This window comes from Exophiala bonariae (genome assembly GCF_035927105.1).
Source record: "Exophiala bonariae strain CCFEE 5792 chromosome Unknown scaffold_17, whole genome shotgun sequence".
NCBI classification, from domain to species: Eukaryota; Fungi; Ascomycota; class Eurotiomycetes; order Chaetothyriales; family Herpotrichiellaceae; genus Exophiala; species Exophiala bonariae.
In genome coordinates this window covers 1-22,549 of record NW_027042492.1, presented here as the reverse complement: position 1 = coordinate 22,549, position 22,549 = coordinate 1, and the positions used below count along the sequence as shown (strand labels likewise).

Here is a 22,549-nt window from a genome sequence, read left to right as displayed (position 1 = left end):
TGTCGGAAGGGATTTATACCCGGAAATTTGTCTATGACTCACTCCCCTTGCTCATTGAAATTGTGGTTTGTATGGCCTCTGAACCGTCCGACTAGCTAAGGAGGTATATGTGTAGATACCTACGTGGACAGAACACAATCCCTTCATGAAACTCGTGCTGTATTGCATTCATAGTGTTTGTATATCTGTGTCAGATGTGTCCATGCTCAGGAGCGCCCGTCTCCCTGTCGGTGGAGCGATCTAGCTCACAGGTACCCAGGTGATGATTGGCAGCGCCCGTGCAATCTATCTCCACCAGCTGAAGTGGCTCGGAAAGCACTCCGTGATAGTCCAATGAAAGTGTCCCGTATATCAGAAGCCAATCTTTTGGGTTCCGTTGAACCTCAGCTTTTCTCCAGCGTAGGGAGCCCCGACCACATTGATGGTATTTCCTGCATTGAGACATGCTTCCTTGATGGGCTTGAACTTTGCATTATGGCGAGATGCATGAATGAGATTCGAAAACCTGTTAACACAGGATTGCGAAGAAAGATTTGATCGACTGTTGGTTCGTAATTTTATTGCCGGGGATTGGACTTTTTCTGTCTCATCGAGGGACGGTAATGGAGACCCAAAGATTCTCAAATCCGAAGAGACAGCCTTGCCAGTGTCACACCCTGCGAGATGTCTTGGTCACAAAAGAGGTTGTAGCTGCATCATTGCGTCCTCTTCACCAACGAACTTGCCTGTCCGTTGTCAGCCCGTCGTTATCCCAGTTGCCCTCTTTAGGAACAGTAGCTTCTTGGGGCTCTCCAAGGCTAAGATCCTCCAAAAAGGGGTTCTGCTCACCACCATTGACGTACTCCCTCATTTCCACATCCCCAGGGTTCTCTCCAGCCGGCGGCATTGCACTCATCTGATTGCGAGCAGGAATCGGTGGTGGGACGTCTGGTGGCGGATAAACAATGTCTCGCTTCACAGTCTCAACGACCTCGTTGACCTTTTCCGATCGTACATAAACAAGGAGGTATGGATTTGGCGGTGGTCCCCAACTGTCTTGGACTGGCTTGCCGAATATTTCATTTCGGTTGTGGACAATGGTGACACGATCGTCGTTGTACTTGCGCCACATTTCTTTTACGTGGTCATAGATGTATACCCAATAATGACCACCACCAGCACTTCCACGGTGGAAGAAGGCTGCATGTAGGCGATATGGGTGCTTACGCATATCCACAAACGCTTCTTTAATTTGCTGTGTGATGACATTGGATCGAGCTTTGAGTTCTGTAGCAGAGTCAGCCTACGCAAAGTGAAAGTGAAATAAGTGGTATCGGACCATCGAGTTCAGTCCTAGCATTCTCGGCCAAGGACCCAAGAGTCGCAATGGTACTCGCCTTGACTTCGAGTTCACCACCTATCGACTCGCCTGGAAGTTCTGCGAGATACTCAAGTGCAATCTTGGCGTCTTCTAACAGAGTTGGGATGTCTTTGGACTGTCCCTAGCGAGATGTCAGCCATAGTCAAAGAGCCTGGTCATATAGCTACTCACATGTTTCTTTTCGAGAATAGTCCTCCTTGCAGACAAGGCTTGTAACTCAACTTTCAGATCCCATGTCTGCTGGCGACGTTTCATGAGCTCAGAGTCTGGTGGACTTTCGAGGTAGCGATCCATGTATATCGTTTCTGGGACCTCGACATGGTGGTTCACCTTTTCCTGGCGGTTTACTTCCTTGTTCCATATCACCCGATCAAGCTGGATGCAAAGAACAGGTGGTAGCGTTTCAAGTGATGTGTAGCCTTTCTTCTCAGCTCCACCAACTTGCAAGTCATATTCATTATCAATGGCCGCGTAAAGATCCGCCGGCTGGTTACTTACGCGAGTGATAATGTCTCGATATTGTTCGGATTTCGACTGACCTTTGTCGTTTTCGGTATGTCGATTGAGCTGCCCATAAAATGTGTCGTGTACTTCGTCTAGCTGTTCACCAGTCTTGTCGAAACCTGTGGGTCTGATCGCTGAAGACAGAGAAGTAAGAACATGAGATATAACCTCTGTTACATCTTGTTGCCTAGCATACTCCTCAAGTGTAGTCGTTGGGTTTTCGACGGGCTTCCGAGGTGGGATCGGTGGTGGCTTTCCAGGAGGAGGGAGATACTTCACTGGCTCTTGCTTCGTTTCGCTCTCTTCAGAGTGTGCTCCAAGAGATAGTACCCCAGCCTGTGCGTTCAGCTTTGATGGCGATGTGGGGCCGAGGGGAGACGAATTTTGACCCTGGAAGTGTGCATTCTTTGGGGAGGTCGAAATCTTGCTTTGCGACAAATTCTCTTTGTTGTCCAATATCGCTCGTTGGCCAGCTAGGGTATTATTTTCAAGAAGGGCCTGCTCAGAGTCCGATTTGGAAAACAACGTTTCTTCGCTGGACGCATCATTCATCTTTGGGTTGTCTGCCTCTCGTCCAAAGCTTACCAATGGATTCGTGTCCATGGGATCGGCTTCGTTATTCTCCGCGGGGGACTGGACGATGGCATCGCCTGTACCATTTCGGGAATATTCGTCTAGGGTGAAAGGACCAAAAAAGGCCAGTTCGTCGGTCTCTCCTATAGTAGGGCGATCGGTGGACTTGAGAGTTGATCTTCGTCGCATCCTTTCCTTCAGATTGTGGCTTTCCAAGGTAAGACGTGCAAGTTCTTGCTCCGGTCTGATTGAGGAATGCGGGCTCTCAATCATTCCTCGAAACAGCGAGGCCAGGCTGGTCACGACTGGCAGAGTTAGATGTGCAGTTGAAATCTCAGATGGGCACTTACACTTTTGAGCTGTCTGGACTTCCTGAAGACTGATCTGTCGTTGTCCAACTCGCTTTCGCTCGATACTGTTTCCGTCTAGAGCCATCTTATAATCCTCAAAATTGAGAACAACCTTCCGCAGATCGGTCGTGGTGAATAGAACTTGCAAGAGGCTGTTCAGATAACATGTGTTGCCGATATTCTCAAGTCCAACTGGTTCCTCAGAAGTGCCCTGCGGTCCCTGCGGTGCCCTCATATGCAAATGATCGAACAAGACTGTACTGTTCCGCCCATTTGCAATAGCGGTAAGTGCCTTGGTATAAAATTCCACACTTGCGGGGTTTTCCTCCACTGCCATGTTGTATTGGAGCATAACCATTTCATCATCAATTTCACGGTTTTGAATCTGAAGGGCCTGATAACCCAATGCCGGTTCCATTGCGGGGGTATCGATGGAAAAGCCTGAGTCAATCCAAGATGTGAGGAAGGGACTTCTGCGGTGCTTTGCGATTATCGAAACAGCCTTTATTGCCTGTTCTTCTGCGCTTTTGTTATCGTTGGTCTTATGCCTAAGAGTCAGTATAAGTTTGTAGGGAGATGAGGGCAATGTGACACAAACCTTGACAGCAAACAAAGCTTGAATATGTTCGTCTTCAGTGGCTGGACCGGCATCCAGGTAGGTAAGAGCTTGCTCGTACGTTTCAAGAACTATAATCACGTTAGTCATTGGAATTTTAAGCGCACCCATGATTTGGCTTACCATTCTGCGCTGTATCAATGAGCTTTTTGCTCTTGCGGTAGACACCAATGATCCGCAGGTATTCGCGAAGCTCATGCTCGTGCGCAGGTGAATCCGCCAGGATGGCAGTAAATGAACCGATAATATCATCGTCAGTCACCATGCCTTCACGCCCGGTGAGTTGGAACGCTTTGTAAGCTTTATTCAACGTTTCCACCTCAAAACGACCCCTTGAGGTTTCCAACACCACTTCCGTTTCGAGAACATCACTCTGTCGGTGGCTCGCGATATTACGCAAATTGCTCAAGTAGGTGGGCGCGCCCTGGGGGTCTGTTTGCACTTGCTGATGATAGGCTTTGATGATGAGATCATCTGACGCATCGGAGGGGATCCCCAGTGCTACGAAGAAGCCGGGTCTCATCTCTGCAGTGATTTTCTCAGACCTGCTGGCAGGATTCTTGTCATAATCTTGACTACTCAGAAGGCGAGACAATTCCCTGTCAGCGCTAGGTGGTTGAGAGAGGTCTGGAATTTGTTCTCGCTCTTTGGGTGGACGTGCTAGAAGAAGTGCAACAAGTTCGTGCTCGGCATTGTCAAGGAAGACATTGACGGGGCTTTGGAAAGGTTGATCCTCTTCAAATATAGGTTCAGGTACCTTCCACGCGTTTCCAGGCTCCAACTGAAAGCCAAGATGTTCAAGGACCTCACGACAAGCAATTCCGTCGGGCCCAAAGCGGACAATGAACCTCTTGTTTGTGAGTTTGATCAAACTGTACTTGGGGTCGGATTTTGCCTTCCACGCATTCTTGAGATACGAACGGAGGTCGCACAGAACATCAGTCGGAGTAGGGCTCTTCATGCCTTCAGTCTGACCTCCCTGTCTACGAAATGCCTCTTCAGTGCGCTGGCTCAACAGCTCCGGATTGGTTAGGGTACGGACATCATTGGGTCGCAGGACGGGTGGGCTGAATTGAATGGTGACACTGGCAGAACACGTGTTGGAAGAACACTTGAAGGTGTAAATTTCATCAACTGTATTCGGATTTTGTCTCTTCCACTGATTCCGATCCAAGGTTTCTTGATATTTCGACCGGACCAAATGATGCAGAGGGTGTTCGGGGGTCGGGCATGGCGATTGCTCAAATCTAACGGTATAGTCCACCTTGACACGAAGATGCAGGCGGCAGACCAAGCAGAAGACCGCAACAGTCCATATCGTGTCTGGGCCCGGCCTCTCATCTTGTGCAGGTGGCTGCGACTGCCGATCCTTCACAGCAAATCTGTGTCTGCAGCTGTCAAGGTTGATGGCCTCACCCAGATACTGACCTTGACTGAACTTGAGTGGTGCATCAGCCAGGAGGTTGCGGACGGTGGTTTGCCATGGTTCATATAAAGTGAGGTCTTCAAGAAGTGCCGGAGCAGTCCGTCCTAATACGAGTGTCAATGAGCTACTTCCTTGTATACGAGGATGCAGGATACGCACCGGATCCTTCTACCGGGGCAATGAAGGACCTTATATTCCCTTGCACGCCGGCCATGCAAGATACTCTTGAAAAGGCCTGCCGGCTCGGGGAGCCAGCAGAGAGGTAGAGGATTCCGTGGCTGGATTTGAGAGGGCGAGCAAGATGATCAATGCGTAGGGAAGAACGATCACGAGAGGTATACTGGTATAGATGCCCCCAGGTATAATAGGGTGGGTTCTATGCTCGTTGGGTGCAAGGAAGGATCAAGTAGAAGGCGGAGCGTTGAACGCAAGAAAGCGATGGAGAATGGCAGCAATTCCAATTCCAACCCCACACCAGACAGATTGACGTGGATTTAATGTACAAGAATCTACTTGTTTGAATGCTTGGATAACGGACACTTTACAAGAATCTACCAGGAATCAAAAAGTGCGATGGGTGATGGTCAGAATTGGTTGTTTGTGATGTGATGCGATGCGATGCCCAGTCTGCGTTTGTATGGAGCAGCCTAATACTGCGGCTGCGGCTGCGGCTCTGACTTCACCTGGCAGTGGCAATGAGAGAATCGCCCGTTGTCGCCCATACTAATGTGAGGGCTAGTGCCACGCTAGAGCTACCCTCAGCAATTTAATTGGCCTATTCCTGAAGCTCCCACCGCAAGCTCACATGTTCCACTAAGTACCACATTCTCAATCTGAACCTCATCCTCGCTCAACCTCAACTTGAAGTGCATGCAACCGACTCTTCGCCTTTGTCATTATCCTTCACACTCTTCTACCCAGGTTTTCCTCACCTTAGGGTATACCAAGCTGTCCATGAAGTAATTTCACCCTGCCACGACCTCCTGATCGAGACCACCGCAGCAATGGCTGATCTCGTCGACGGAAAGACTGTTAACCCTCCTCCTGCCGATCCATACTATCACCCCCAAGATGCGTTAGGTCTTTCGACACGCGCCATTATGTTAACTGGCACTGCTGGTTTGTTCCTCGCCGCCATTCAAAATACTGTGACCAAGCAGAACGTTGGTGCTTTTGGTGTAATTTCACGATTTGGGAGCACTGTGGGAATATTTGGTATGGTCATATGAGGGTCCAGACGCAGTGAACTTGGACATATCTGACTTCCTGTAGCTGCTGCCGGTGGAGCGTATCAATTCGCAACCAGTGTCTCTGCCAATCTGCGCCAGAAAGATGACTTCGTCAACAACACAATTGGAGGTGCCATAGCCGGTGCGCTTATGGGTGCAGCCAGTACGCAATACCTTGTCCCAGCCCGCTTGGATAGTTTAGCTAACAGCGATTAGAGCGAAAAGCCCCTGCAGTTGCACTCAACGCATTTTTATTAGGGACGGCTGCAGGTGTCGTAGGGTTTACACAAGCTTCTACCTTTGCCTCCGCGGGGGATGATCCCCAGATAGATCGCATTGCAGAAAAGGATGCAGCCAAAAAGCGATTCCGAAGACCTATAAACGAAACTATAAACGAATTGGGTGAAGGCAGAGGTTTGTCTCCAGAACTATCATGTCTGCGGTAAGCTAACCATTCGAATAGGTATCTATGGTCCAGGCTATGAAGAGAGGAGGAAGCAACGATTGAAGGAGAATTATGGAATCGATGTGCCCGAGCCATACTACAAGTCCACACCGTCATAGTCGTGGACCCAACGTCGCCATGCAACAACAACATGATGGTTTCATTTCGCAGATGGTATATCGCCTGATGCCGAGCGAAACCACCGTTCTCCATTGAGAATCTCGGAATTCAAGTTGTGGCCGACCCAACCGACACCACAAGCCAGACTCCGTGGCAGTCATTGTATATAGTGAAATCGAAATACTTGTTAGCGTACTTTGGTGGGTCAAAAACCCACTATAACTCAAGAACAGACTCGAGAGAAATGCCATGCAAGCTGAACCTGATAAGTACTTCTTTCGACGCTGATGACTGCCTGTTTGTGAATGCCCGAAGTACATAAGACCTTCTCTTCCTAAACAGCTTGGGGTTTTTGATTTGAATGCAGGCGGATAATGCAGAATTGATGTTGGTCACGTCAAGTTAATGTTCCTACAGTTAACCGACTTTGCATACGAGTGCACTCAGGCGATATTGCAACGAGCTAAATTCAACTCAAAAGCTGAAGAGTCGGATCTTGCATTGATAGTGCAATGTTCCGGTGGCACTAGTTCGTCTGCGAACCTTTAGTGCTGAGGACTATTAGAGGTCAACAGTTCAACCTTGAAAGAACGAGTTCAGGTTCGGTAAGGATTATCCAGAATGCGTGACAATGGTAAAACGGCACGAAAGATCCCGCACGTGCATAGCCAGATTGCCACCAGCTGGACGTCTACCTGGTACGTTTGAGGTTGGAGTTGTGATTGGATTAGCGGTGGATGAGGCCAGCTGCTGTCTACAGATGGTGGTACCATGGCAGCTGCAAATGCATGCAGTGATACGAATGGGCATAACTAAACTCTTGATGGCTGTCCCCTCGGGTGGCCCTGTCGACAAATGCCAGTGCGGAGAAGGCGAACGGTATTTTGACAGGAACCTCCCACAGGCATGTCTTCCCTCGGCAACTTTAGACTCGATTCATTTTATGATGATTGAGTTCTAACGAGGTCGAGCTTTCGAAAAGATAGGAATACTGTCAATACTAGGACCGAGTTGGAGAACTACATACATGGATACCTTGCCTGTGATCATTATGATGGCTGTCAAACAACGCCTAAGCAGATATCTCCAGGTCATAATGATGCCCGAGGCCACTGAGATTCCTCATGCCCAGCCCTTGTGGGTTCTGGAAGGAGGGAGCTCGTGGAGATGTCAGTCATGACGCAAGCATATGTTGCGTAGGCCGAGAGTTCCGCAACCCAGGCTACCCAGGCACGCCCAGCGAACCGACTCATGGATTTGGAGTGCAGTCCTACCCACGACTTTCTTTCTCTGATTACGGTATACTCCCTGTATTAGGTAGAGAAGTCCATCTTCAGGTAGGTGGATTGGATGGGCTCCTTTATGAACTGTGAATGTCTGACATGGAGACCTCGTCCTCAATCAGAGCAATTCACGTGGGTGCTTTCTAACTGCTTACGTGGTGGACTTCTGCATGTATCATCAACTTTGACGCCCAGGAAGTACTACCGTAGTAATCCTGGTTAGCCAGGATAGTGCCACATGCACACTGCAGCCAAAGCTCCCCCGATTTCTAATTGTTCTGAGCTACCGATCAGTCCTAGCTGCAGGGTGGGTCAATTATTCGTCGATGGAACTTATCGTCCAGCTCATAAGATTCAATAGTGGAAGATGATGCTAATTCGAGATACCATCAATCTGGCCGAACCATATCCGTATTCGACGGTCCTTCAAGCTGTTGAACAATGGCAGTTGGTCACTCTGTGGCTATTGCAGAAAACCCTGGAGTAGCAACCTAGGTCATGCTGTAAATCCTCCTTGTCCTGACAAAGCCCTCGAGCTCGAGCATTGCAGACCTTCCAAGTTGGATCCAAGGTCCTTTCTCGATCGAGACAAGTGGGCTGATGAATGGTATCGCTTGGACCATGATTGCCGGACTCCTGCTCTTTCAAGTCCTAGTGAGCTCCCACGCAGCTCTCAGCTTGCTTTGGAGCAACCGGACGGTAGCTAATTAGCGGCCCCCTCGGCCTAGCAGCTAGTTAAGTGGCCGCCCGCACCGAAGCCAAATGGTGGTTAAATGGAATGACCCATTCCCAGCTCCCAGAAACCCAGTCCCAGTCCTCGACCAGTCTCTCCACTCCTGCCGGGCTTGCCCTTTAAACTGTGATCAACCTGCACCACAGTGGGAGTGGCACCGCCGCCCCCTCTTCTTCGTCGCTTGCCTGTTGTTGCACCCAACAACCAAGAAATCATAGGCAAGATTGGCACCTGTGTGTGAGTGCCACAGCCCACAGAGGATCTCGACAGCACCTCACCTCACCTCCACTCGACGTCATCCACTTTCCCTCGCTCTCATTCCCTTTGTAACTCTTCCTCGACTCCTTCGCATACTCGAAGCTCCCTCCTCCAGCTCTGAATCTGATCTTGGCCAATCCATCCCAACTCTTGATCAGATTGCAAAGACTCCAACTTCCACCCGTTTGTTCACATTCACAAACTCCAACAATGTCATCAAGATGAGCTCTGCAACCTGACCTGCTTCTGGCTCCTCATCTACCCTGCCCCGGATCTGCTGCTTACCCGACTCGGCTCACTCCAGGAATCATCATCCGGTGATTTGTCTAGTTCATTATGGAGAGGCCTTTCACTCCCGCTTCAGCCGCTCCTGCAGGCTCTACCATTCTTGCAGATGGCTCGATAAACTCGGCGCGACCTACAAGCGCTCGTCCTTCCTCGAGACCCGTCTCCTACGTGGGAACACATCATACCGATGCTGTGTCGCATTTGGAAGCCGCCAATGGTGCTCCCCAGCAATCATCCGTACTTTCCCAGGCCTCCCACTCCTACGAAGAGCCCCCAACATCTGCGAACCATGAAGAAGCTCCGGAGCTTCCGCGCACCAATTCTCACTTGTCGACAACTTCTCAGTCAATACTCCCCTCAAGAAGCGGCACTTTGAAGAAGAAACCTTCCTTGCATAAAAGCGCCAGTCTGAAAAGGACCGCCAGCAAGCGGAGTAGCTATGCAGGCTCTGTAAGAAGCATGAAACTTGGCGAGAAAGAGAAATATGGCGAAACCGAGGAGACCAACAGTGTCTTCTATTGCCCTGTCCCAACCAGTGGCAACCCAACAGAACTACTCGCCAATCGCTTTCAAGGTCAGTACCCTGTTCTTTCTGTGATGACTCCCGACTAACATATCTTCTAGCATGGCGCAAAGCCCTGAAAGACCTTATAGCATACTTTCGTGATCTCCACAAATCTTATGAGTCTCGCGCAAAGTCATTACTTGCGACTTCGTCGGTGATAAACAACACATCCTTACCGCCCAACTTTCTCAGTTCCGGCGGGTTGAGCGACGCCTCCTATATCTTGAGAGACTTCCACAAGCAAGCTATCACTGAAGCCAATAAAGCTCGAGATCTTTGTAATGAAGTTGTCATGCAACTAACAGGCCTTCGCAGTGATCTCCAACAAAAAATAAAGGAGATCAAAAGCTTGTCTGGTGATTTTAAGAATTCAGTAGACAAGGAACAAGAAGGTTCTAAAAAGGCCGTACGCTCTCTTCAGGAGGCTCTTGGCACAGTCGACCATGATGCAGCCTCAACTAGTGGGAAGGGCGATCCATTCCTCGTCAAGATGCTGGTCGATAAGCAAATTGAGCGCCAGATCGACGAGGAGAACTATTTGCACAGGGTTAGTTCACTTTTCCTTGAGTCTACGAAGCGGTCCAGCTGACAATTTAGGCCTATCTCAACCTTGAGGCATCAGGGCGTGAATTAGAGTCGATCGTCGTTGGAGAAATCCAAAAAGCATATAACGTTGTTGCTGGGATCCTTCGCCGGGAAGCTGATGAGGCTTACGATACCGCCGAGAAATTGAAGGATGGCCCCGTCGCAATGGCCAAAGATCATGAATGGGAGGAATTCGTCGTCAGCAACAACTCAATGGTCGATCCCAGAAACCCTATCCGACAATTTTCTCATATTGTGTATCCTGGAAAGGATCATCCCGCTGCCATTGAAGTGCGAAGTGGCATGCTTGAACGAAAGAGTAAATACCTCAAAAACTATACCCCAGGCTGGTGAGTATTGCATGTGATCGCTTTTGTTTACCACGCTGATTTATAAAGGTACATTTTGTCCCCCACACATCTCCACGAGTTCAGGTCTGCCGACCGGATATCTGCTCAGACACCTGTCATGTCTCTGTATCTACCGGAACAAAAGTTGGGCTCGCATTCCGAACCAGGATCCTCTTCACATAAATTTATGCTCAAAGGTCGACAAACAGGTTCGATGCATCGTGGACATGCTTGGGTCTTCAGGGCTGAGACTCACGAAACTATGCTAGCATGGTTTAATGATGTGAAGGAATTGACTGAGAAGAGAGGTGAAGAGCGGAACGAATTTGTTCGTCGATCGCACGCCAGGTCTCTTTCGGGAAATAGCATGAAACCCGCCAGTATCATCAGTTCTGATGGGGCACTGGAAGAAGATGAAGCTGATCGCATTGCATTCGCTGGTGAGCAATCTGTCCGTGGAAATTCGGTCGCAGAAGGAGCTGTGGTAGGTGGCGTTGATGGTCTTGGAGGCGTTACTGGTCACGACCTTGATGACAATCGGTCTGAAGCTGGATGGCGACCCCCTCAACAACGACCGGCACCAGGTGGGCGATTTCCATCAGACGTCAATGTACAACGAGGCTTACAAGCACCCCTTTCGCCATCTAGTGGAGAGAGCTCCGACAGGGATCGAGACATCATAGCCGCAGCAGGTGCCCTACCAGGAAGTGGTTTGCCCTTCGCCAACACACCCGAAAGGCATACGGAATTGCAACCTATTTCTCACGAGACTCCTGGCTTGATCAACACTGCACGGTCCGAAAGTCACTACAGCACAGATGCCCATCCAACCACTCAGTATGTGTCTGGACATCATAACAACGTTGTTCCTACTGCCCATGGTGTTGTCCCATCTCACGAAAGTGGTAGTCAATATGGTGAGTGGATGGCACCTATTGGTGTAGGAGCTGCAGGTGCAGCACTTGGTGCGGGTGTGATCCATCACCACCAGCAGCAGCAACAGCAGCAACAGCAAACATACCCACCAGTTGTAGCGCCTATCGGCGTCGAATCTGACGGCGCCATTCCCGCGTATGGCCATTCATCGCCACCGATTCCGGTCGCCACTGCTGCCCCCATCGATGCGCCCACAGGACCACGCGCCTTGAGCGAGACAACTACCGCCCCCAGCTCTGCTGTAGGCAACACTACCTCATCAAACACCGAGACGGCAACATTGTCCACAGTCCCCACTAGCACCGGCTACGCCAGCCAGAGTGACAGCATGTTCGACGGCAACGGCGTATTCGTTGGACCAAGAACATCAACTACGGCGCCAACAGACTTCATGCTGAAGGCGAGCGGTCGAACGAAAAGCCACACCACGATCAGCGATCTCCACATCCCAGGTGAATTTCCCCCAACACCTGCGCTTAATGAGGACCCAAAAATCTACCAGGAGGTCCTCCAGAAGTGATGTAGAAATACACCGGAGAGAGTGAAATCAAGGCGGGACACGGGTGATGAGGGACGACAATACGAACAAATGGAATAACAGACCAGATCAACGTGAACGAAACAAGTGGACGGAATGGAATCGAATGGGATTGACTCGAAGTAATAAAACGAATTTGCTGCTCTGGACCAGGAAAAAAGGGGTTTACATCAACGCAATGCAACGCAATGGGAATGGGAGGGCCGCCGTCTATCCTGTCCTGTCCTGTCCTGTCCTGTCTATCCTACGTGCTTGGTATATCATGTTTTTGCGAATTCGTTTCTCTGATATATGGATATTTTTCTTTTTTCCCCCGAGATACCACAATCGCTATTCGTTTTCTCTCTATCTACATATAATTGAGTCGTGCTACCTCCTTTTTGCCTATCTCATTGCTCCAGTCTTGTCTTGTCTTCTCTGCAGTGATTGAGCGAAGTGCAAAGCTGGATATGTAGTAAGCACTGCTTACGTATCAGGCCGGGCAGCGACCAAGAAAATCCGAATAGGATGGATGGGATGGGATGGGCGGACTAGGATGGACTGTACTTGACTTGACTTGATTTGATTTGATTGCGATAGGATGAGATTTAGGATCATAGGAGTGGGTTGCGAGGAATAGATAACAAGTTTTCATGATTTATTTTTTGAAGAAAGGAGAATCATCCGACCGTCAATTTATTGAACAATTGTGACCTGTGGAATGCGAAAACGCTCTGTTTGATTTATTATTGGTATTTCGTAATCATCTGCTTCATTGTCCCAATCAACGGACGGTGGTTCATGTCGGCGGATGGAAATGGGCGATTAATGGCTTTCACCGATCATGTCATGCCACTTGATGACTGGGGCTATCTATCTATCTATCCGTGGATTCATTCCTCTCGACTTTTCGTTTGCGTTTCCTTCCTCGAGCATCACTGACCTGTGCACATCTACTGGAGCTGGTCAAGTACCACACCAAACACCACGGTGATGTTGTTACAGCCAGTATTTTCCTTCGCCCTGCTCTGCTGACGTGCCAAATTTGCACTCTGAGCCAGCTGTCAATGGTGAGTGAGTTCGACGCGGGTCGATTCCCGCTATCATCAGGCTGGTACATGTAAGCGCGTCGAATCTCCCCATCGAGGCGCCATTTGGACGAAGACCAAGCGGGCTAGCGATGGACGAGTAAGCACACCTGATAGCTCTTCGCACAGATGCACACGAATTCAGAGACCTTGTGCGAGTTCCGAGTCGAAGTTGTACTGGGAAAGCACAACATTTTGTAAGATTTCACAAAGCCCACTGAAGTTCAAGTATCGAGACCATGAAGTCTCCGCCTTGTCTGCTCGTCAAATCGTGCCGCGGCGAAGAGGTCCAAAGCGGTTTGCGCCTCAGACATGGCATGGAGAACCGGTCGTATGCTTGCGGTGTTGTTGTCCATGCTCTGCAGGTGGTTGCGGAGTTGTGTCAACAGGGGTGCAAGTTCGGGATGCGATTGTTGATCAGGGTCGAGAGATATGGTGGAAGTCTGAGGTTGAGCGAATATCCCAGCGATGTCGTTGATTCTGTCAATGCTGTCTTTCTCGGTCGGATTTTTATGCGGTCTTTGATTCTCATCTTCATCTTCATGTTCCTCTTCCTCGCCCTCGTCAGCAAGTCTCGCAAGAGGATGTAATCCCCGCTCCTGCTTCTGTCTCAAACTGAAGCTACTATTCAAAGCCGCTTCGAGCCTCGAGAGCTCGGCCTTGTCATCCTTCAGGGCCCGTTGTTCTCGTCTGATCTGGTTGCGCAATAAGCGGTTCGACCTCTGGTTCATGGTGAGTGTGGACTGCAGGGACGAAGTACGGTTCAATGTGGTTTCGAAGGAGAAATGCTCGTCTACCACCGATGCCGTCGATGAGGGTGTCGCGTTGTTGGGGAATGGCATTCGTGGGAGTCGTGATAAGAGTCTGTAGTTGTCAGAATACACCCAGCTAGGGAGACACATCATGGGAAAGGAACGCAAAATAGACTTGCTTACTTATTTGTGACTTCCTCGACGGCCCGCTCGTAATCCTCATCCATGACATCGTTCTTCGTCCTCTTCGTCTTCGCGGTCCTTTTTGTACCAATTGGTGGTATTCTGCCGGATGCGGCGCGTTTGGTCTTCAAGGATAGTAGAATTGCGCGCACTCGGTCCTGAGATGATTGAGGGAGTGGTTTCCATTTCTTGCGGATCGTGCTTTGAGAGATATGCCGCACGCGAGGGGAAAGATGTGCGAAGGTGTGTTCCGCGGTGGATTCCTGCCGCTGGTCCATCTTGCAGTCTGCCGGGTTGACGAGTTGTGGGCGAAGTTGACAGTGGCACGACGGGTTTTTATCGACTTGAAAGGTTCTGCAACGCGTCGTGACACGTGAAGTTTACTGTGTTTAAGCCTGGCAGCTGAGATATGGCTCATGGTACCAAGCGGTGGCTTCACTGGAGTGGAACTATTTACGCGTCTGTATTAGGGTTAGTGTGTCTCAATATTGAAGCATAGCTTTTCGCAGATGGCCGCTGCACCCGCCATTGCCATTTTGCGTCATCCAAGTTTGTGCTTCAAACCCTGACAAACACTCAATGTCCGTACGATTATGCATATGAGTCATCATGTCAAGAACAAGCACTCGCAGGTCAACAATACACATGTAGGTTCTATACTGTGAGTATCGTCGTTCTGACCATGGCGTCCACTTCCAATCCAAAAGTCACAATTGCACAAGGCTCAATCAACTCCTCCTCTCAACACGCAGCTCAATCTCTTCATCAAGCTCTATCTAATGGTGACCATGCGAACCACCCAACCACAATCAGCATTGTCCAAGAGGATGAATCTCAAGACCAGGATGAGATCAACGTTGATTCTGAGTTCGACGTTGATGCTGAAGCCCGATTAGTTCGCAAAATCGACCTTCGCCTCTGCACCATCTCTGGTATTCTCTGCAGCTTGAACCTCCTTGACAGTGGTATCATCTCATCCGCCGCTGTCACCAGTATGCTCTCTGATCTCCAGCTCACGGGTAACCGCTATTCTGTCTCCATATTCATTTTCACGGTGGCATCAGTTTGTTGTCAGCTGCCGGCTACAATTCTCATGAGATTTGTGGGTCCACGCATCTTTTTCTCAGTTACAACCATTTCTTTTGGCATTATCACCATCTGTACGACTGCAATCACAACATGGCAGCAAATGATTGCATTGCGCGTCCTTCTTGGAATCAGTATGAGTGGGATATTTCCTGGGCTCTCCTGGCTGGTTTCAGCCTGGTACACACGGAAGGAACAGCAACTCCGGTTCGCTCTACTACAATCCGGCGAAGTCATAATCCTCGCGACGGGCTCTATTGTCAACTATGGTCTGAACCATCTCGACAAACGCGGCCCCTATCAACTTCGTGGGTGGCAGTGGATGTACCTTGTTCAAGGTAGCATCACAATCCTTCTCGGCATCATCACTTACTTCTGGATGGTTGATTTTCCCGACCATGCTGAAAAGTCGTTCCGCTTTCTTTCCCTGGATGAGCAATCCCTAGCCATTGCTCGGATCAACTCGGACCGTCGCGATGCTGGCAAGCCAGAACCATTCACGCTTTCTGCCATTGCCATTCATTTCCTCGACCTCAAGCTGTACGCTTTCTGTCTCCTTTTCTTCCTGCTCAACCTCGTCTCTACTGCATTGTCCTATTTCCTTCCTATAATTCTACAGAATGGCATGGGTTTCAGCACCAACAAGGCCATCATCCTGTCTTCTCCACCATACTACTATGCGGTTCTGCCGGTTCTGCTGTCATCATACATCGGCGACAAATATCGGATTCGGGCGCCCATCATCATTTTCAATGCAACGTGCCTGGTTGTGGGATTCTGTATGCTTGGATTTGTGTCACAGGTGACGGTGCGGTATATTGGCACTTTTCTGGCTACAGGTGCTTATGTCTCCAACTGGGCTGCTCTGAATGCCTACCAGGCCAACAATGTGGTTGGACAGTGGAAAAGAGCCACTGTGGCAGCAGCAGTCGCTGCATGTAACGGTTTAGGAGGCATTGCTGGGAGTTACATCGTCCGGCAACCCGAAGCGCCCAAATACCTGACTGCAATCTGGGTGAGCATTGGGAGCCATGCACTGATGATCGGCATTGTTTTGGGTTGTACCGTATGGTTCTGGTTGGCGAACAGGAAGGCAAATAGAGGACAGTCTGTGATCGAGGGAGTTCCGAAGTTTCGATATACTTATTAGAGAGTTATGATATGGCGAATCAAGTGAAGAACACGCTCAAAACTACACTTGAGGGGCTTCCAGTTATCCCTAAAACAGTTCCACAGATAGTTGGGCATAATTAGGAACCTCAGTGGTAAGTTCAGTGACTCTAACGCTCCGACCAGAACCTGATGACATGCGGGGACCCGAAGCGCCATCGGCATCATTTATTTCTCCGGCGGCCCAGAACTTGAGAGCATGTGAGAGCATAGTCGGCGAGAGCGAGGATTCCACAGACCGCTATCTAGGTGCTTACCAAGAGACTATGCAGTACATAATCTGCGCAACTACAGTGCATCTATTGTTAGACATGGAGGTCAGTTTGCCAGAGGAAAGAGTCTAGGATACTTGCAGCTGTTAAGATTTGAGAGTCAGTACTCAGTAGCTTCAGGTTACAGTACCAACGGCAATGTGGGGGACGACGGGGGTGGGAGATGCCTGAAGCTCCCCACATCGAGCCCGAGGCGCCTTAGCCTAACTTGAAGGTTCTGGAAACTGGGAGTCGCCGGCCTGACATGTGCTGCACTCGGCTGCACTCGGCTGCACTTCCACTTCCAACTTGAACTTGAATTCCAGGTGGGATGCACGTGCATCTGCAGTTTGACAACCATCGGATTGCCAGTGCCTCGTAGTCCAACAAAACAATATATCTTCGTAAAGTATAAAACAAGAAAAGGGATGGACAGGATTCATTAGTGACACAGTGCTACCGTGGTAATCAGAATCCCAGGTTCCAAGTTTACCACGGGTGCTCGGAGATTCACGACATCATCGGCCGGATCAAAGGAATTTCGTCTAGAACCGGGCAAGTATTGTATCTCGATCGTCGAACTTTCGGCGCCCGTTGGCTCCTGGTGAGCCACGCGAGATCTACCCATGATCTCCTTCAACTTCATGTTGTAATATTCCGTCTTGTAACCCTAGTTTGCTCATTTCTACTCTTAGCCCATTGTGATTCCCAAACTTACCTGGAACCTCGGTGCACTTCTACCACTGAACAAGAATAAGAACAAAAACATTTACTGCACCACCACTTGAAACTCAGATACAATCTAAACACCATGGTCGAATTGGTGTCTCCTCCCGACCCTCAGTCTCTAATTCCTCCTCTTCTCGCATGCCTACCTACATCCTTTGCTTCTCCCAAACCTCCTCCAGCACTCCTCCCTCTGTTGTCACCCATTCTCCGCCAGCGCCTCCACATCAACACCGCAGGTGCTTCTACGAACAACTGGGCCCCTCTTCTGACGTGGGATGCGGCCAAAGGAGAGACGCTCAAGGATACAATCGAAAATGCCATCTTTGAACCTCATCCTGCATCGGGAGAGATCGAGGTCGGCGACATCGAACCCATCACATACAAACGATTTGACCACGAGACATTGAAAGCTCAAATATCACTTCAAGAATGGCCATTTACTGTAATATATCTCTGGTGCACAGGGAGTGACGAGGGAAATGGTTGGAAGGTCGCCGAGGTAATACCAGTAGATGAAGCTCTGCAAAAAGACAGCACGTGGTCCTCATCGATCAGTCATGCAAATGAAAGCGCCAACGAGAGGCTGGTAACGGAAGCTCTACAAGAAGCAGACCGAGCTGGATCAAGTTCACAAAGAAATCTATCTGCGCAGCCTGCCGACGAGGATGACTACTGGGCAATGTATGACAAGACTCCTGGAAGAACACCAGCTCGAATAGCATCGGTGGAACCCAAGCTGACGGGGTCTTCCGAGGATGATTACTATGCGCGGTATGGTAGTGTACAGCCAGCCATGGATGGGCACGACCCAGATGAAGTCATGGAAGATGCAGGACAGTCAAGCTTGAAGGGGACCGTACTGGAAAATTATCTGTCACGAGAGTCACAGGTACACGAGGACCGACAGCCACCAACTCTAGTACCGCCATACCAAGATCTATCGGGTCTGGGGCTACATGGTGATGGTCAAGAGAAGGAGCTGGAAGTCACGCAGCCAGTGCCTTCCTCACCTTCTTCTAAGGCTTCGGAGGCGGTGGCAAGGCTGGAAGAACACGCCGAACGGTATGGAATATCAGATATTGGCATTAGACAACACATCGGGACCAGTGTGAAGAGTATGTATCGACTGGCGAAAAGTGCGGGGATGGATCGTGAGGAATTTGAAAGAATCGTGCAGAGGGAGCTGGATACTCTGAGTATCTATGAAGATGTTTGAGAAATTATCAGATGATCTGCCATGTAAGAGTACGATTGACAAAAATGAAAACAAGCATCGATCCAGACGTGAGAGCTATATCGAGTGGGGAGACCAGCTCCCAGTTCCAAAATCCCCCCTGAATTCTAGTTGGAGACTAAAGGCTGAGGCTGACAGGCCTCAGGAGTAACCGAGTGACACCCCGAGGCCAAAAAAGTCGCGTTCTGCGAAGTGCTTCTCCGAAAAAAGTTGAAGACACGTCGTCCTGCGTCCAACCCCGACCTCGAGTTTGTCTTGCGTACCACTCTCCTTGACTTGACCTCCTCCGTTTCCACTTCCCTCATTTATCCATCTTCTTTTCCCCTTCCATGTTCCAGCTTCCATCTCTTCTTTCCTTCATCGTCTTCTAATCTCGTTCAACCCCTCGTTTGTCCCTGCGAGTCCTACCCTGCTCTGGGTCAAAGCAACCGGTTTGCCGTCGAAGAGCAGGCCCCTCCTTCCCCCTTCTCTGCAGTCCACATCGCACAATGTCCACTCCAAATTCCACCGTGCGCCAGAGGCCCGGCAAAGAGAAGAATAAGGGCTTGTCCAATGGAGACACCGCTTCAGATGAGGCTCTGAACAAGGCTTTCCTCCAGGCCAAACAGAGTCAGCCAAATGAATGGGATTACAAGCTAGCCTTGGGCATCATTACTGTGCTCGCTGTCTTCACCCGCTTCTTTGGCATCAGCCATCCCGACGAGGTCGTTTTTGACGAGGTTCATTTTGGAAAAGTACAATCTCTCTCTCTCTCCCACTTACCTCGTCGAGACTCTTAACTGATCTCCCTAGTTCGCTTCCTACTATCTCCAACGCACTTATTTCTTCGACGTTCATCCTCCCTTCGGAAAGCTCCTCTTCGCCTTCATCGGTTGGGTGATTGGATACGATGGCCATTTCCTCTTTGACAACATTGGAGAGTCATACATCGCCAACAACGTTCCCTATGTCGCCTTCCGATCCGTACCTGCATTCCTCGGCGCTCTCACTGTCGTCGTGGTCTTCTTGATCATGTGGGAATCAGGATACTCCCTTCCAGCATGCGTCCTGGCAGCTTCCCTCGTCCTCTTTGACAATTCTCACGTTGGTCAGACACGCCTCATTCTACTCGATGCCACCTTGGTCTTCTTCATGTCTCTCAGCATTCTCTCCTACATCAAGTTCTACAAGCAAAGGCATACTCCATTTGGTCGCAAATGGTGGAAGTGGTTGTTGTTGACCGGCTTCTGTATGAGCTGTGTCATCTCCACAAAGTATGTCGGTGCTTTCTCCTTCTTCACCATCGGTTGTGCTGTTTTGATCGATCTTTGGGATCTCCTCGATGTCAAGCGCAAAGGTGGAGCTTTGGATCTTTTCACCTTCGGCAAACACTTTGTCGCGCGAGCTGTGGGTCTCATCGTCATCCCCTTCTTTTTCTATCTCTTCTGGTTCCAGGTCCATTTCGCCATTCTTACCAGATCCGGTCCCGGTGACGACTTCATGACTCCGGAGTTTCAAGAGACTCTGAGCGACAACCTCATGCATCAAGCATCAATTGACATCCAGTACTATGATACCATCGTCTTGCGACACAAGGATACCAAAACATTCCTCCACAGCCATCCGGACAAGTATCCTCTGAGATATGATGATGGTCGTATTTCCAGTCAAGGTCAACAGGTTACTGGCTATCCCTTCAATGACACCAATAACCATTGGCAAATTCTCCCGAATACTCAGCACCCCGACGGTTCTCATGTCGGCTCCCCTGTCATGAATGGTGATGTGGTGAAGTTGAGACACATAGTCACAGATACCATTCTTTTGACCCACGATGTTGCATCTCCGTATCATCCCACAAACCAGGAATTCACCACTGTTCCTCTCGATGCCGCGTCGGGAGATCGTCATAATGATACGTTGTTCGAGATCAAGTTGGAGCAAGGGAAAAAGACCACTCCTTTCCGGTCCAAGTCGGGTCAATTTAAACTCATCCACTTTCCATCCAAAGTCGCCATGTGGACTCACACAACTCCTCTTCCCGAGTGGGCTTTCAAGCAAGCTGAAATCAACGGCAACAAGAATGCTGCACAATCCAGCAATATCTGGTATGTTGACGACATTCCCAGTATTCCGGAGGATTCCCCACGACTTCTCAAAGAACAGAAGAAGGTCAAGCACCTACCTTTCTACATCAAATATATCGAACTTCAACGTGCCATGTTTTATCACAATAACGCCCTGACCGCAAGTCACCCTTATGCAACTCAACCCTACTCATGGCCTTTCCTGCTTCGTGGTGTCAGTTTCTGGACTCAGGACAGTACCAAGCAGCAAATTTATTTCCTCGGTAATCCCATTGGTTATTGGATTTCTTCCGCCCTTCTGGCCGTATTTGCTGGAATCCTGGGTGCAGATCAATTGAGTCTGAGGCGTGGTGTTGATGCACTAGATCGACGTAAGTGCAATCTCTCATTTCGTTTGATATCATGACCGCTAACTGTCCTTCAGGAACTCGTTCTCGTCTGTATAACAGTACCGGTTTCTTCTTCCTCTGCTGGGCTGCCCATTATTTCCCTTTCTACCTGATGGGACGTCAATTGTTCTTGCATCATTACCTACCAGCTCATCTGGCTGCCTGTCTCGTGACCGGTGCTTTGGTGGAGTTCATTTTCAATGTCGACCCTGTTATTGACGATGACATGGCAGCAACCATCAATGCCAAGAAAGACAAGGTTGTCAGCAAGGTCCCAGAGAAGGCGAGGCGAAGTTTCCAAACTGCTCAGGAACGTCTCAAGGGTCAAAGTCTGCTGACCACCTGGATTGCGACGGGTGTTGTCATATTGGCAGCTTTGTACGGCTTCTACTTCTTTTTCCCTCTCACATACGGGTGGCCAGGCTTGACCCCCGATCAAGTAAATGCTCGAAAATGGCTTTTCTATGACCTTCATTTCGCGAAATGAGGGGACCATGGATATTGAGCCAGGCGGTGAGTAGACAGATACTCTCATGCGTCGCGGGAGGTCATGCGAAACCCACATGTATCAAGGATGATAAGGAGGCCGTGCCCTAATTCAGACAATGTTCACCGGACAGGAATCCCGGTCAGACGCGTATCAGGCCTGACATGCGGACGACGAACATGAACCCGACACCCGCCATGACCGAAGAGATGATGGATGATGCAGCCCTCAAGAAAAAAGGTGCTCGGATTACGTAATGCCGACGGGGAGACCGACACCAACCGTGCCTATCATGAGGAGAACGAGTTAAACCAGTCATCTGATCAGTGATTATCAAGGTGTTCTGATAACTAAGATATGCCATGTACACACCGCCTTATATATGAGTGGTTGGACGCGTCTTGTCCCTCAAGCAAGACCAAATTGAGTCGCACCGAACGACTGGCTCAATGGATCATGTACCCATTTCAGGCCTAGATAGTTGTTGTAACTTGGAATTGAACTCGAACTCTGCACTGATTCTTCTGGCTGACCTGTCCTGTCATCGTGCTCCTCCTTACTACTCGTGCGCCTCCATACTCCTCGCCCTAGATTGTGCTGCGCCCGCGACGTCGGCTTCGCTCTCCCTCTCTTGCAAGCCCTTATCAATCCATCCACCCATCCACGACTGGGCATCCGTGACACATGGACGAACCAACCCCACCAGGGCGTCGCAGCGCATCTCCCTTTTCTTCTATCTAGACCTATCTACCTATCTGTCTGTCTGCCTGCCTGTGTATCCGTCGTCGAGGCAAACCAGACGCGAAGAACCAAGTGACGCGGGCCTGGCTCTACTACTACCTGATACCTACCAATCGACTGACTGACTAAGTCACTAGCTAACTAACTACGACTTTCCCTTTTCGTCGTGAGCAGAGCAGAGCAGAGCAGAGCAGAGCAGAGCAGAGCAGAGCAGAGCAGAGCAGAGCAGAGCAGA

General features: G+C 49.7%; 7 protein-coding genes across 7 annotated transcripts; 5 read left to right on the top strand and 2 right to left on the bottom strand.

Annotated features, from left to right (window-relative positions):
* Positions 1–709: 709 nt before the first annotated feature.
* Positions 710–5,043, bottom strand: LTR84_003620 (uncharacterized protein; the record flags this gene model as incomplete). The annotated part of the gene is made up of 7 exons (XM_064847204.1): positions 710–1,266; positions 1,319–1,481; positions 1,532–2,742; positions 2,788–3,328; positions 3,386–3,474; positions 3,527–4,933; positions 4,989–5,043. The coding sequence occupies 7 exons, from the start codon at positions 5,041–5,043 to the stop codon at positions 710–712; spliced, it is 4,023 nt and encodes a 1,340-aa protein (XP_064704925.1).
* Positions 5,044–5,833: 790 nt separating this feature from the next.
* LTR84_003619 (uncharacterized protein) lies at positions 5,834–6,622 on the top strand (the record flags this gene model as incomplete). Its single annotated transcript, XM_064847203.1, has 4 exons — positions 5,834–6,044; positions 6,102–6,221; positions 6,275–6,472; positions 6,522–6,622. 4 exons carry the CDS (start codon positions 5,834–5,836, stop codon positions 6,620–6,622), a joined length of 630 nt encoding a protein of 209 aa, XP_064704924.1.
* Positions 6,623–9,233: 2,611 nt separating this feature from the next.
* LTR84_003618 (uncharacterized protein) lies at positions 9,234–12,141 on the top strand (the record flags this gene model as incomplete). The annotated part of the gene is made up of 4 exons (XM_064847202.1): positions 9,234–9,759; positions 9,810–10,297; positions 10,348–10,685; positions 10,734–12,141. The coding sequence occupies 4 exons, from the start codon at positions 9,234–9,236 to the stop codon at positions 12,139–12,141; spliced, it is 2,760 nt and encodes a 919-aa protein (XP_064704923.1).
* A 1,309-nt stretch (positions 12,142–13,450) lies between these two features.
* On the bottom strand, positions 13,451–14,439 carry LTR84_003617 (uncharacterized protein; the record flags this gene model as incomplete). Its single annotated transcript, XM_064847201.1, has 2 exons — positions 13,451–14,090; positions 14,162–14,439. The coding sequence occupies 2 exons, from the start codon at positions 14,437–14,439 to the stop codon at positions 13,451–13,453; spliced, it is 918 nt and encodes a 305-aa protein (XP_064704922.1).
* Positions 14,440–14,843: 404 nt separating this feature from the next.
* Positions 14,844–16,397, top strand: LTR84_003616 (uncharacterized protein; the record flags this gene model as incomplete). The annotated part of the gene is made up of 1 exon (XM_064847200.1): positions 14,844–16,397. The coding sequence occupies one exon, from the start codon at positions 14,844–14,846 to the stop codon at positions 16,395–16,397; it is 1,554 nt and encodes a 517-aa protein (XP_064704921.1).
* A 1,082-nt stretch (positions 16,398–17,479) lies between these two features.
* Positions 17,480–18,613, top strand: LTR84_003615 (uncharacterized protein; the record flags this gene model as incomplete). The annotated part of the gene is made up of 1 exon (XM_064847199.1): positions 17,480–18,613. The coding sequence occupies one exon, from the start codon at positions 17,480–17,482 to the stop codon at positions 18,611–18,613; it is 1,134 nt and encodes a 377-aa protein (XP_064704920.1).
* Positions 18,614–19,119: 506 nt separating this feature from the next.
* LTR84_003614 (uncharacterized protein) lies at positions 19,120–21,573 on the top strand (the record flags this gene model as incomplete). The annotated part of the gene is made up of 3 exons (XM_064847198.1): positions 19,120–19,365; positions 19,424–21,068; positions 21,122–21,573. 3 exons carry the CDS (start codon positions 19,120–19,122, stop codon positions 21,571–21,573), a joined length of 2,343 nt encoding a protein of 780 aa, XP_064704919.1.
* Positions 21,574–22,549: the final 976 nt, after the last annotated feature.